Source organism: Pelmatolapia mariae, linkage group LG14, assembly GCF_036321145.2.
Source record: "Pelmatolapia mariae isolate MD_Pm_ZW linkage group LG14, Pm_UMD_F_2, whole genome shotgun sequence".
NCBI lineage: Eukaryota > Metazoa > Chordata > Actinopteri > Cichliformes > Cichlidae > Pelmatolapia > Pelmatolapia mariae.
Window position 1 is genome coordinate 31419851 of NC_086239.1, and position 15464 is coordinate 31435314.

A 15464-nucleotide genomic window follows, 5' to 3' on the forward strand; every position below is an offset into this window, starting at 1 on the left:
CCTTTTTCACAGCACTCTTTGTACCTTTGTTTAGCTGGTATTAAAGAAGAAAACTAATCTGGATCACCCATTTCCTTTGCTCTCCATTCAGGAGACATGAATGTACATGGTTAAATTAAGCTTGATCGAATGGTCGCCACTAGGTGGAGATACTAGGCTCATGGTTCACACTTAACTACCCTAACTCCTGAGGAATTAAAATTAATTGACTGCACTCGCAAATATGCACTTCTGCTGGCACAAAATATTTACTTTAGACTCCTAAGGATGCTTCATTTAGTCTTCATCTTTATTGAGTAATTCAGCTGGGAACAAAATCTCAATGTGCAACTAGAGGCCATTTGAACATTACAAATACTCTTCGGGATATATTTGTTTACATATTACAGTGAAATTTTTATGAAATACAATAAGCCACATTTAAAAATAAGATGGCTACAACTAAGTCGAAAATACAGAAGCAAGCCCTGCAGACTTGAGCACAACATCTTTTAGACTCATGAGATGCATTTACATCTTACTGGTTACTGATTGAGTATAGAGAGACTACATACTTGTCCATAATCTGTTGTGTTTTAGTCAAGTTTTGGAGCTTGAAATATGAATTTTTAACGTTATCATTTTATATTTGAAGGCACAGTTAGAAGCAGTGATAACTTGACATTTTCAACGCCATAGTGAAACAGTACAGCTGGTATTACTTTGGTCTTAAATATATGTGCAAGTATATATGCAGAGACATATTTCATCATCTTTTGTTTAAAACACATTTGCTATTATGGGAAACACACAAATGCATATTAAATAATTATGTCTCTATTCAAGAACAAAGCTTTCTTCATACAAACAGCAGTGTTAAACAGTTCAAAACGAATTAAATGTTATGTAGGATACTGTATCATTTATAATTAATCTTTTGGTGTGTATTATATAATTTTCAGGTCCTTCACATTTAGGTCCAATCTTCCTGTATTACATAAATATTAAAGTGCAAGTTCCAAGCAGTATCAAACTATAGGATATGAATATAATCAGTAGTTACCTTGTAAATCTAGAACCAGTTTTATAAATAAAGAATATTAAATATAGAATGATTTAATAGAAATTACAAATTTTGTTTAAGGCATTGCTGTGGGAATGAGGCAGGACACTACCAGCTATTTCTCCAACTTCTCCACTTGATTCCCATTTTCAGGTTTTTTCTGAATCTTGTAGTCTTCCAAAAGTGCTTGCGCTGTGTGCCTGCCAGTCCTTTTCACCACAGCTTTGATCCCCAGGTTGTCAACATTGAAGGCAGTGATACCGACATTAATGGCAGAATTGACAGCGTGGTCTGTGGCTTGTCCTGCCGCTGCTCCATACCTTCAGAGTCAGATTGAGTGAGAGGTCAGAGCGAGAGGCGGGGAGAAGAGGGTATGGGAAGAATTAATTAATATGTAGTGCAAAGAGTGTAAAGATGCCATCATGCGTCGAGTGAATTTCTGTGAGGGAGTGAGGGTTGCAAGTGCATGCAAGTGTGCAATCTGGAATAAATACATTTGTTTGCCAGAATATAGGCAATTTTACCCAATTGGAAGCAGATGGGAAGATCTTTTTTGGCTGATTTAAAAATTCTAACCAAATCAACTTGTATTGACACATGCATGCAAAAACAAAGCAAATTTAATACTGTAGAGTCCAGCTTAGTGATTTCCCAGGAATGCCTAATGAAGCCAAAACGTATTCAAAGGAAGAAACAGTACGGCAGATTTTCATCATTATAAGAACATTTTAAGAATTTCCCTCCTGAAACCAGTTTTTAACTGTGATGTGAAGATATCTGATAACCATTTTGCAGAATTTCTTAGAACACGAGAACCCGTTGAGGCAGGCAGGATGAAAATACTGTCAATTATAACATTTCCTTCAGAAACACTGTTAGAAATCAATGGAATCACTTAAAGAGGCCCCGTAATCCAAATTGGCACACAAGAAAAGGGAGTGAACTGGTACAGCATAGGGCTGAAGAGTGCTTTGTTAAAGAGAACAAAAAAACCCCAGAAGCTTGTGTTATGTGCACAATTAGTGGTGCAAAGCAAAGTTGTGGAGAATCAGGAAAAATTACACTTTGTCTCATTAGGAGTGTCAGAGTTGTTTTGTAGACCCCTAAATCTGCAAAGCAAATTGAAGAGAGTGAGTGCACTTTTGGTTTTTGCTTACACAATGTATGCAGTCATTTACAACATACACATCAAAAACCCGTCTAGCGAGCAGTGCTGATCAAAAAATTGCATAGGTGCACATTCAAGCAGTGACAGTAGTCAGAAGTAATTAAACTATATTTATTTAATTTCTTACTTGTGTTTTACGGTGGTCACTGTTTCTGAAGCTACACTTGTAGCTATGTCCTTTGCTGCTACTTCCAAACCTGTCCACATGGTTGCAAATCCTGGGAAAACACAAGAGTATTATTTGTATATGTGTTTGTTTGTAACGGTAGATACATTTATGCAAAGGGCGTAATAATGAAATACATCAGATTAAGATTTGGACAAAATCCCCCTGAAGCGTGTCTTTTACTGTAACATTTCCAGAATAGCCGCTATTTTACACAGCAGACATTCAAGCTGAATTTTGGGAAAAAGGGCAAAGTCAGAGGGTGCCAAACCTGGTGAAAAGGACAGGTGGTCAGTGCAGGAAAAACAAAACAAAACAAAAAAATGCTCTCTGCCAGTGCATGACAATACACAGCACGGCTGAGGTGTTTTAATCTGAATACTGTCCTCTACACACTTGTCATAGTAGAGCTGTTAATTTTTTTTTACATTTCTGGTCATGTGATAAACTACCAAAGAGTCTTTTCAAAAACTTCTGTGTATACATGAAGTACAAACCTTTAAAAATATGGTTTTTAATTAAAACAAACAACAACAACAACAAAAAAAACATGTTTTAAAGAATATAAAGTGAAGATTCACTTTACCTTGCACACCACTTGCAGCCACCACCATGGCTCCATCAATGTTGGAACGCCCATCTTTATCCTTCTTCATAGACTCTGGGATCAGCTTGCCTCCGTGTTTTTTCACATGTGGAGCCAACTCTCGACCCACGCAGCTAGCAACAGAACACACGCCATCCACTGCAGTAAGAAAGCATTAGTAAATTATAAGTTCACTGCCAAATTACCACTCAAGGGCAGTAAAAAAATGCTGACTGAAGATGACTTAATGACCTAGAAACTGGCTGACTTTGACAGCTCCTCCTGTAGCTTGCTTGGCAACATGAAGGCCTTTTGTGACTGTGGGGCTGACGGGGGTGGGTTTGTCCTCTGGAGTGATATGTTCTCTGAGTTTAGCTGCCCCTTTGTGAATGGCTATGCCTGTGTACTCAGCTCCTTTGACCAGTCCCCAGCTTAGCCAGGATGCACCTGACAGGATCACACAGGGCAGACAGCGTTAGTGATCATTAGTGAGGACTGCTGACCTATATTCATAAACAATCCAATTCCAAACTAACTCCTAACTTTGTAAAACAATGATATTAAAAATTTAAGAGACACTGCTTACCTGTCAGGATCCCATTTGCCACCTTTTCACTCCATTCGGGTAAAGTCTTTTCCTCTTCGGTCTCTGGAGTCTCTGCAGGAGTCTCTGCTGGTTGCTCAGGTGTATCAATAGACACCTTCTGACTGAGATTAATGGTGTCTGCAGCTTCTTCTGGAGCCTGATCATAGAGACACATTGGTTAGCCAGTGCAGAATGAAGACAGACAGTATGGGATGAAAATAAGAAATACTTTGGACAACTTGTGGAAGCTGCACACATCTAACTACAGATGTTCGTCTCCCAGTAACCCCCCAATGCACACAATGCATCCTCTTATTCTGCACTCCTCATTACAATGCGCTATTTGTTTGCTCTCAAACAGACTGCCATTTTAAAAACGTCTCTCTGCTGTAACGAAAGATTTGAGCTAAAAACCTCAAGTATCCTATTAGACTGAATAATAAAGAAATTAAAAAATTGCTTACTTTCTGATGTGATATCACCTCCATTTGACAAGATAATTAGCCTGTGTGCATTCATTAAAAATGACCTTGCCTGGTGTCACTCCAATCAAAATGACACCTCCATCATGGCTAAACTGGCACTTGTCTTTCAGCTGAAGCTCTGAGGTTCTAACTGCTGCAGATAAGAGCATTATAACTGATTAATTCTCCTCACCTGCCTGAGTCAAATCCCCACAATGCTGAGGCAGGGGTAATTTGGGGAGGGCTGCTAGATCAGAAATAAGCAGCAGCAAGAGTTTCATTGCAAGCCAACAATATAGCAGAGTGCAGCATCAAAAGTATTGTTTGTGTAAGAATCAACAAAACAATTAAACTGGAATTTAAAAAATCTGAAGTTGGAAAAGTTTGGATTTTCTAGTTTTAAAGAAAATATTGTTATTTCTTTAAACACAGAAATCAAATACAGCATGATCTCTGTTTGGGGATATATTTAGCCACAGACTCTTCTGTTTGGGAAACACAGGCCTTACAGCCTGGTCTCTGTTTGCAATTGTTTGCCAGATAATACCAAATATTTCATGCTGTTGCAGATCTAACCACAGTGAAACACACTGACCTGAACCCTCAGATCTGTCATCTGGGACAACAGGTCCTGAAACAGTCCTCTGTCTGTAGCAGGGAGCTCAGAGGACAAAACCACTCCCACATAATACCCTGGAGCTGGTGCCATCATGTCCGGAAACATAAACACACCAGTGTTACAGAGTAACACTGGAGAGTTCATGGCCATGAGAGGGTACAGCCAGTCACACACCTGCCAGGATCAAAAGAAAGTGAAGAAAATAAAGAATGCAACAGATGGAAAATGTGATTAAAGACAAATCAAAACAGGTATACTATCATATGAAATGATGTGTGTAATATAGTATAGTAAGTGAATTGAGGTGAAAGTAACATTTAACAGGTGAAAGAAGCCTGCAGACATTTTGTTTTACTAGAGGTTTTCAAAAGTAACCTTGAATGAATCCTGGTTTTACAAATGGTGCTTCTGAGGAGTGCACAACACAGTGAGACAAACTAGAGTACACAGTCATCCTGTGATTGCTGCATGTCTAACAAGATTACAGAGCATAACTGTCTAAGCTGGGTTTATGTAATTACTTGCACTCATGTGAATCACTGATGTCACACACTTTCAATAACACCTGGGAAATTCCCCCACTGAATAAGCAAATTTTAGTCTCATGACACTAGTGGCATGAAAGCCAAATGTAATCATAACAAATAATCCTGAATAGGTTAGAGACATTTGGTGTTATTGATTTAGTCTCTTAATAAAGAGCTTAAGCTGTGTACATACCTCCAAACCCTTTCTTATCTTACCATTGACTGGTTGCGGTGTTGACCTTTACAAATCCAACTTGGCAGTTCAAAACACCTCACAACCTTTGATTTCACTGCATCATTGGTTTTTATTAACCAACTTATTTCAAGTCAAAAGAAAAAGAAAAATCTGGAAAGCATCTCAAACTACATCATGCTCATCTGTGAAGATTCACAACCCATGTAATATGTTAAAAAATCCCCCCCCCCCAAATAAAAAAAACAAAAAACAAAAAAACATTACCTAATAACATAGTGTTTAATTTATTTTTGTGACTAACAATTTCATGTTAATATGTGATTCTACACATTTTATGAAACAGGTGGTGCAGTGGTTATCACTATTGCCTCACAGCAAAAAGGTTCTGAGTTCGACTCCACCATTTTGCTGTGTTGAGTTTGCATGTTCTCCCAGTGTTTGTGTGGGTACTCTAGCTTCCTAGAAGATTCTGGTTTTTAATTTTTTTTCCTCCATCTTTTAACTAGCCCACACCATGTTCCGGTGTATTTGGCTTTAAGTGCACATCCTCATTCAATTTACAGGTAAAGGTTAAGGTTTTCATCTTTAAAGGTCTTTGAGATATTAATGTTCAAACACTGCTTTAGTTTTAAATGTGTAAAAAAAACAAACAAAAAAACCCCCCCTAAAACACCACCTTCCAATAAAAAAACTTTATACTTTTTCATTTATATTAAAATACATTTAGACACACCTGTCAGTTTGGGAGCTGCATGCCCATCTAGCTCCTAGCTACTGTCATTTTCTTTTTAAAATGGAAAATTAAGTTCACACATCATCTTGGCATAGTGCACATGCCTACACATATGAACACTCCAAATATTGTCACCTGTGCCCCAAATCTGATTCATGTCTGGGATTCCCCCGAGGATGACATCATAGCCATAAACCTACTGGGATTAGGGCATTAGGTAAACAACCCTCACATGACTCTGTCCTTAGGAGGAGGGACATTGATCTTTAACTGGCCTATGTCCCTCTGCTGATGACTCACTGTAATGCGGATATTAAGAAATTGAGCAAACATCTTATGAAATCGGGTAAAGGGGACACAAAAAAGAAAAAGAGGAAGAGAACTGATAACATATTTTTTTCAGTGATTGCTTAACACCACATGAATGTGTCATTTTAAAATAACAAATTAAAAAATTATATATATATATATATATATATATATATATATATATATATATATATATATATATATATATATATATATATATATATATATATATATAAAGAATTTTTTTCCCCTCTTACCTGCAGAAATGCTGGTGGTCGATTAGGCACTCTGTCTGAGTGATCGCTGGTAAACCTCACCAGCCGCAGGTAGCCGGGGTATGAGGGAGCGCTCACTTGCCCCTCAGGTGTGACAAAAAATATCTGCACACCGTTGGGAATGTACAGCAGCTCCTCTCCATCTTCACCTATGCTCTGAGGGGAAGGTGTCGAGTTAGATGTATGACTGTAGAACTCTTCCCCGACCAATGACATCTCCCCTGAATCTGTTCCATATGAGACTGATATGTGACCATCGGCTGCCTGAGGAGAGTAGGCTGGAGGCTGTTCGGCAGGAACCGCAGAGGGTCTGGTAGGTGAGAGGGGTAGACCCACTCCTCCGCTTGGAGGCAAACCTCCTACAGCTCTAGCTGGCTGACCATTAGCAGAAGGAATGTCTGGTGGAGGCGGCCGTGCTGGCTTCTCTGTGGTGGGAAGTCCTGGGTAGAGACCTTTTGCAGACATGCTTGTTGCATCAGGGGCAGATACTGCAGATTCAGGGTCAGAGCTGGTCTCTAGTATGGCCATGCGGGTGGTGATGTTGTTTAGGGTCTCCTGCATCTTCTGCTGCATCTGCCTTGCTGATTCCCAGGAGTTGCCAACACACTCTTCCCCCTTCGAAGGCACACTGATAGCCCTAAGAAGGTGCTGTCGTCCTTTCTTGTAGAGCTCCAGGGCCTGACTCTTGTCTCCAGCTTCATCTGCAGTGAGTCCTTTATTGATGCACTCGAAGGCCCTTTCATAGCCATCTTTGATCACTTGAAGTCTGGCATTATCAAATGCATCTTGTTTAGCTTTCTCCATTGCTCTGAAACAAGACAATTGGATTTACACGTAAATTTCTATTAAGTACAGCACATGCAGGGAAATTATTATCTTGGCTAGACTTTGAAAGGGCTAAAGGTTATTCAAATAATATTTTACTGCTTACTTAACTTCGACCCCAAACTTGATCACAAGTACAAGTCACTTAGAAGTGAAACGCATCGCGCAAATGGCCCTTTTGGTCTTTCTAGATCACATGTTACCTGGTTTATTTTCGTTACGTACGTCAGTGTTACTGGTTTAAAACGATCCACTAAAACAGGCTTTAAACACACTAATCCTCATGTTAAACTTGCTAACACAGATCAACAAGAGCTAACATCTGCGTTCGGACAAAGTCAGGAGCTATGCCACGATTCTAGTGTACCGACAGCAACATATATATATATATAACATATGAAGTCGTAATTAGTGATAACTACTAGCTGTCAGCTAGCTCCAACTCACCTAATAGCGAATGATATTAGCTCTTACCTTAGAGAGCGGAAAAACACCAAAGAACAGCTTATTAATTGGCCTGCTAACGTTCCTCCTAGCTAGCAAAGAGTGTTAACTTCAATCAGCAACCTGAGTAAATAAACTAGACTTCGCTGCTGGACGACTCCCTAAAGTAAAGGAGTGCCTAGTGGTGTCATGAGGTCATTACTGACCTTTCAAAGCAAAAGTTCCGCGACCGACGTGCCCAATACGATCATATGTCAGCCCCCTTTAAAAAAATAGTTACCGGAAGTAGTGAAACGCCACCTAAACTTGACAATTTTTGTAGTTCGTCACTATAACCACAAGAGGTCACTAAGCACCCATTCAAATTGTTTCTACTGATAAATGAACCATTTGAATAAGGGGACACTTCCATCTATTGGTCATAGTGAGCAACTGCAACAATTTATTTTCCATTAAATCAAATTTCAGTTCCATTAATATCAAGCAGAAATTATGCATTTATACACATTATACACTTCCATATAGATTCAAAAACGGTGACTGAATGATGCGGTAGCAGTGTAAATATATTTCTTAATATTAATAAAGAGACACCTTTTAGGACTTCTCATCAATAATGCAAACTAGCTGAACTTATGATAAAAAGCAAGTTCACAATGCAGCATTTTCAACAGTCTCAAGCCATGCTAAGGTTTTTGTTTTGTTTGTTTGTTTGTTTGTTTGTTTTTTAAAAAAATATTTATAATTTTTTTCTTTGGAGCTATTAACCAAATTTTGGGGAAATCTTGGATGATGCACTATGAATGCAGAAAATTCTAATTTTGATCTGACATGCAATGCCATCAGCTAAGCATGTGGCTGGCAATGTGTTGATTTTTCAGCATCACAGTATCTCAAACATGCTGCCATTACAGTGATATTTTACTGTTGGAAAGGTAAGCCAAGAAGGAGACAGAGATCTCTAGTTTGACCTGGAGATCCTGTGTTTCTTACACTTTTCAACTACCAGTATGTATCTGTTGATTGCATCACCCTAAATCACAACAGTGGTCATTAACTGGTACAGCAGTCTTAGTCATGGTGGCCATTGCTGACCACAATCAATACAGAAAACAGCTGCAATAATGTTAAACATTAACAATAACAACAACAACAGATCAAGATAACTGGAATAGCTGTTATAACTCTGTAACTTAACACGTGAATGTCAGATGAACAGACCCATGAGTCTTTCAGCTAGTGGCTCCTCCCCTTAGCCCGCTACAATACTTGTTTAGAAAAATGCACAATGGAACACTATCGGTCATGGATTGGCCTCCCCGTAGCCTGGACCTTACAAGAAATCACAAGAACATTTGCCTGAGAGAGTCCGGGCTGTGCTGAAGAAGGTGGTCATGACCCTTGAGCTTGATGTCCAAACTCAAACTATGCACTGAAGATTGCATGCTATTCCTGTGTCTGCAGCTTACTCAAACTTGCTCCCATAATCCAAAGACATGCATGGGTTAGTTTAATAGGTGATCACCAATTAAAGTAACAAAATGGATATGTTTTCATTAATGTAACTCAAATGAATGTATTCAACAAAAAATTGAAAACAGATTCCCGAAAGCCTCTTTTATACCTCAGAGGTCTGAGCTGACCTTGGGTCACCCAGCTGTTGAGAAAGCTGAAACATTAAGCTGCTCAGTGACCGTTTCCTGTTTACTGAACACTCACAGCAGCTGTGAAACTGAGGATTCTGTTTACCGGTGCTAAATCATTTTAAAGTTCAGACAAACCGTTGACCGACTAGACAGAAAATTATGCTGGTTCATCAAAATGTTGATACAATTGTATTTCAGACACACTATTGTATTTCAGAAATACAATAGTATTTCCAGAGGAGAAGAAAGTGAGTCAGACAGGACATGCCCACTTCTTGTTCGTTGTTCTTCTTTCAACACTCTTACTGCAAACGGCTCATTGAAATTGCTAACACATGTTATTGAGCCCCCAAGGACAATAAGAAATTTATCTACAAATCTACTGACGAAAAGAGAAGATTTGTTATGGATTTTAAAAACATGTCACGTTGGCCATAGACACCTTCAGTGACTAGATTTCAGATTTTTGAGACTGCACACCAGAGGGAGTCAAATCCTACCTCAAACATAGATTTTGAGTATGAGGTGATGAAAACGGCACAGTTTTTATGTTGCTCTGAGTTAATCAAAAACTTTTTAGCATCCTTCATAGTTGAAACATTTGGTCTAATCATGGGAATGATTAGACATGCAGCTTGGTTCAAATGCGCCTCTAATGACTATGAAATTACTTAGCATGTCGCCATCAAACAGCAGAAACCTACAGGCATTTTAAAAGCAATAAGAACAAATCAACATGCATAATTTACTAAGAATGAACTTTTTCTGAATCACTTATGTTTTTGTTTTACTAGTCTGACTCTCATCAGTTTCTTAGCTGCTGTGACCCTGGAAAATAGCTCAACAAGTCTAATCTCCAGTTTGACAGATTCCCAGTATTCACTGAGCACAGATGCCAAAACACTGGGTCCAGACTGGACATGCTCTTCACACATGTTGCGGTGTTAATCCAGTGCAGCTTTAGCTCACTATTTTCAACTCTGTCATGCCCGAGGGCGAGCTGATGTTCAAAGAATCTGAGCTCCAGTCCTTAACATATAAAGGTCATATTTAATAAGAACTGTGTTCCTGTGTTTCTGTAAATTGTGCTCAAAGTGAATAAAAAAGAAATCTATTTTTCATTCTCTTATTACCGACTTTGTTTTCTGAAGTTAGTTATAGTTTATTATTCATCTCATTGAATTGTATGTGCATCATACTCTGCTTCACTGTAGTTCTTGTCCAGTTGTACTGAGTGCACTACAAACAGGTTGCCTGTCTTTACTTTGATTATATTACCAGATGGGGAAGTTTTGAATTTGTTCTGCTTCACCGAGAGGTCGACTAATGTCTGTAACTGGAACAGGCTGGTAAAACATGTCTTCTGTTGTTAAGGTTGGCCCACATATGAGCAACATATGTATGGGTCACCATTTTGGAAGACTGATTTGCTTTAGATCTATAGATCATGGATTTAGTTTTGTCACAGCAATGTTTTTTCTATGTGGACATCAGAATTGTCTTAATAATTCATTTTTGAACAGTTATAAATTATCATTCGTGCAGCACAAACTAAAAGTTAGAGGTGGCATAACAGAGAGAGTATGACTGTTAGTCTTGCTGTTTAGTCGCTGTTTTCATGAAGAGTTGCAACATTAAGATTTGTTTTAACCAAAAACAGATTATTTGAATTCTTTGTGTAAACAGACTTCAACATTTCAATACTCATGGAGCTACTGAAACACATGCACAATGATTAATGAGGAATTACATCCCAGCCAACACTCAAATGATATGCATGTGGGTTTTTGGCTTTGCTGATCCTCAATTATTCAAGTAACTTAAATTCAGTAACCTGCTTTTTTGTGGAGTTTCAGTTTTGAGTTTATAAGATAAAAGTCAGATTAAGCAGCTATAAAATGAGTTATTTAAGAAGTTATTTGGAAGAACCAGACACAAGGCTGTAATGAATGTACAACTCTTTTACAGGCTGCTCTGTGGGTTTTTTCCACATGACTACTATATAATGTTCATAATGCCCCTTAAAAAAAAACCTTAATAAAACTGTTTTGTCCAGATTCCCTCTGCCTGACCTCGTATTTTCCTAGACTGCTAGTCTTCAGTTTAATCACAGTGCGGATCAAAACATACCATTACTTTAATGATTAGTCAGTTAAATCGCATGCAGTTGTTTTCATATTTATCTATTTTTATCTTTTGGCCAGACTTTCATTTTAGCTGTAGACGCAGTTATGTCAGTAATTTATTGCTGCCTTTTTGTCAGTGTCACTTTGTTTCAGATATACACTTTGTTTTCCATAACTTTTTGAGCATATATGCGATGGTCGGTGTTCATAAAAACAATTATAATCAGAAGAGAGTAATGGTCACATCCACTTCTATTTAGTATTTCTTTTATATCAGTTTAGGAGAAAGATTGGAAGAAAAATGAGGGATTGAGCAGGAATTATGGCACTGAAGGGCTTCTCAGGCATTGTGTAAACAAATTTATGCCTGTGTGCCAAAAAGAAGAGCCTTTCTTTCATAGTTATTTGTCAAAATGGAAGCACAAATGCAATCAATCATAAAGGACTGTTCCAGGCTCAGATTTTTGCTATGCAGGTCTAATGTTAGGTTTTTATAGCGTTTGTGTGTATAATAGATAAATAATTCTCTCAATCAACATTATTCCAAACAGTACTATGACCTGTTGAAAATGAAGACATTCATCTTGAGTAAATGATTAACATTTGTATTTACTTATTTATATGTCCTCGTGCAAGCCCGCTAAATAAGCATTTACCATAACAAGGCAACTATGTCACTGCAGTTAACCTGAGACTAGAACTTGATATAAATAAACAATAGTATATATGTTGTTATCCAGTGCACATCTCCTATGAACCAGTAACAAAATGGGTAGTGGTATCCCATGTGTTTCATGTTTGTATATTATGACCATGAAATAAACAGGTTTGTTAAAGAGCTAAATGTGCATGAATGAGCTATAACTATAAGCAGAAACAAATGGAAATTGTGCAACCACAACAAATGCGAAAAAATGAACAACAAATGATTCCAATTAATGCAAGCGTCAAAACGAATTGCTTTTTTTTCCTGGTGAAGCTGTAAAAGACACATTAAAATATGGTGCAGCTGTGTCCTCTGCTCTGCATTTTTGAGCCACAAATACACGCCGCTTGTCCACATGTCATAAAACCCCATATGAATTAATGGTTTTCCTAACAGACATCAGGATCTTAAGTCACAGTTTCCCCTCAGCCCTCCACTGAGGTCCGTATTATAGAACGTTAGTGTCCCTGAAGTGGCTGCAAAAAGTCAGTAAAAGAAGAAAAAGTTCCGCTTCAACAAAACCCTGTTCACTAAAAAATGTGAGTATTTAAAAATAATCTTGATTAAAAGAAAGCTGATAAAAAAAGTATGGGCAACAGTAAGAATCAAAAGGTGACTGGTGTCCTCTATTATTATTATATCAGCAAATCTCACCAGTTTGGTTGAGAGTGATTAAATTAGAGAAAACTGAAATACCTTTTCTTTATGAAAAACTAAATGTGGGCGTCCTGACCTCTTTTTTTAACCAAATGCTTATTGTCCTCGGTTGAAATCCACATAAGCTGCACAGGGCTGACTGAAAAAAGAAAACTGGATCACGGTCGCTAGTAAACCTGTCTCAGGCTATGCGATTTATGGACAGAGAGATCATGTTCTTTTTCTGACTCCAGCAAGCTGCACAGTCTTGCACTATCATCCCCAAGGTGAAACAATGCTCCAATATTTGGGAAAGCTCGCCGTTCCTACTTTAACATCTGGTTCAAAGGGCGCTAAATATTGAACAGCGTACTACCAATCTGAAACACTGCTTTAATAGGAGTCATCAAGAATGACACGAAGTTAACTTAAGCGCTCCCTCACAGATTTAAAAAAAAAAAAGAAAAAAAAAAGGGTCTCCTGCATGAATCACCCAGCTATTAAAAAAGTTATTATCTGTACCAGGGGCTACAGTTACTCCTTCCAGCAGTCTGACAGTCTTACATGCATGAACGCTTTAGCTCAGGAAAAATGCAGGGAAAACTGAGGTAACAGAGGTTTGCACTAGACTAAAGTAATTTACCTATAAACTTCATCTCTGGGGTGTTATGGGAACTTTACATAGTTTACAGTTAGTACATTCCCCTTATAAAATTACTAAAAATCCAAGTTGTTATAGTCCAGATGACGATCTGTTGCTTCTTCTTTATGTGTTCTTACATGTTTAATTACATTAATAAGTGAAGGGAGTGTTTCAGTGTTGGCTAGTGAATCATATTCATGTGGTTAAAATGCTGTCAGGCTAAAACATTTTCTAAAATTGCAATTGCATTATATTTAGATAAGATGTATGACTTTGTTTATATGCTCAATCTTATGGAGGCAAATTTAACTTTGAAGTACAATCTTTTCCCTCACTAATGCTCATCATATGTAGTGCATAATTATTTTTTTGGCAGAACTCAGACAACAAACACAGACATGTAATGGCTTTGCGTTCAGCTATCCTTCAGAGCCATGTTTCCATCTGAAAAACAAAAAGCTGCCTGAAGCGACTATAAATGATATTCTTACTGCACATACAGTGTCTTGAGCCACGACTCTTCCTAATATTTTGCTAAGAAATAGAAGTAAAACATATAGGACAAACACAGAGTTTGTACAGTTCTAATGAGCTTGAAAGTTATTTACACCTTATTCTTTAACACACCCTGAACTTTCTTGGGAAAACTTTCTTGTCATTTCTTTAAGTAGTCACTCGGAATAATTTCTTGAAGGACATTCAAAGCTCCTCTTTGGATTTTGGCTTTCTTTTGTTCCGTTCTAAGTCAGGACAATCCAGGAATGCTTTTACTGCATTGGCAGTGTGTTTGGGATCACTGACATGCTGAAAATTGAGTTCTTACCAATCAGATGATTTCCATATGGTATTGCCCAGTGACAAGATCTCTAATACCACAGGCTGAAATGCAGTTCTAAATCATGACAGAGCTTCCACCATGTTTTATAGATAGCTGTAGACTCTGGTGTACCTCTCTTCTGACATCCTTTTTTGAACACTGATCATGATTTGAACCAAAAATTACAAATTTGGATTACATCACTCTGTAAAACATGCGACCACTGATTTTCAGTCCAGGTCTTGTATACCTTGTGTATATCTCAGCCTTGTCTGCCTGTTTCCCTTTCCTAGGAATGGCTTATTGAAAGACACCCTTCCACTGAGACCATTTTTGATGAAGTGTCAATGAAGGGCCAGGTCCTGTGTCAGTTCTTTGTTGGATTTCTTCCTGTTTCTTAAGGACATGACTTTCAGATGTTTTTCATTTTGCAGTAGACAATTTTTTAGGACTGCCTTTTACTTTTGTCCCCCAGTTACCTCAAATTAGGGACACACAACACACCGTGCAGCGATATGTCAGGTTTTTGGTTAATAGCTCTTTGGAAATCACCTCATCAGTGCAAAAATAATATTTTATGCCAGTCAAATTGTGTTATATTTGCCCTTTATTTATAGATTCAACTAAAGAAATGGTAACAAATTATGTGTTTTTGGAACAGGCTGCTAGTAACAAATTGCTGAAAGATACAATTTAAATGGGTTATATAAGTTTTCTGTTTTGTGCAGACACATCCGTTAAGTTAGGAGCCTTTTTTATGCTTGAATGATTCATAGGTCAGCATTAAGTGGCTTAATAAACAAAACAAACAAACAAACAAACAAACAAACAAACAAACAAACAAACAAACAAACAAACAAACAAACAAACAAACAAACATTCATTCTTCTAAAGATGATCAGATTGAAGGACTGAAAATGAGTAAAAAAGCAGCCGATGTCTAAAGAAAA

The 15464-nt window shown here is 37.8% G+C and overlaps 1 protein-coding gene across 2 annotated transcripts; it reads right to left on the minus strand.

The window, feature by feature from the left end:
* Window positions 1-270: 270 nt before the first annotated feature.
* On the minus strand, window positions 271-8235 carry spartb (spartin b). 2 transcript variants are annotated; one of them, XM_063492977.1, is made up of 8 exons: window positions 8147-8235; window positions 6654-7479; window positions 4608-4805; window positions 3549-3705; window positions 3215-3409; window positions 2963-3121; window positions 2338-2428; window positions 271-1362 (listed from the first exon to the last, which is right to left on the minus strand). In XM_063492977.1, the coding sequence occupies exons 2-8, from the start codon at window positions 7473-7475 to the stop codon at window positions 1158-1160; spliced, it is 1827 nt and encodes a 608-aa protein (XP_063349047.1). In that variant the 5' UTR covers window positions 7476-7479; window positions 8147-8235; the 3' UTR covers window positions 271-1157. The 2 variants fall into 2 exon arrangements, with proteins under 2 accessions (XP_063349047.1, XP_063349046.1); XM_063492976.1 differs by lacking the exon at window positions 8147-8235 and adding an exon at window positions 7971-8132.
* Between the last annotated feature and the right edge of the window lie 7229 nt (window positions 8236-15464).

Coding starts and splice junctions, on each gene's coding strand:
- spartb (XM_063492977.1), bottom strand. CDS start 7,475: ATGGAGAAAGCTAAACAAGATGCATTTGATAATGCCAGACTTCAAGTG. Junction 3,122..3,214: donor CAAAGTCAGCCAGTTTCTAG/GTCATTAAGTCA, acceptor TTCTTACTGCAG/TGGATGGCGTGTGTTCTGTT. Junction 2,429..2,962: donor GGCTGCAAGTGGTGTGCAAG/GTAAAGTGAATC, acceptor GTGTTTTCCCAG/GATTTGCAACCATGTGGACA.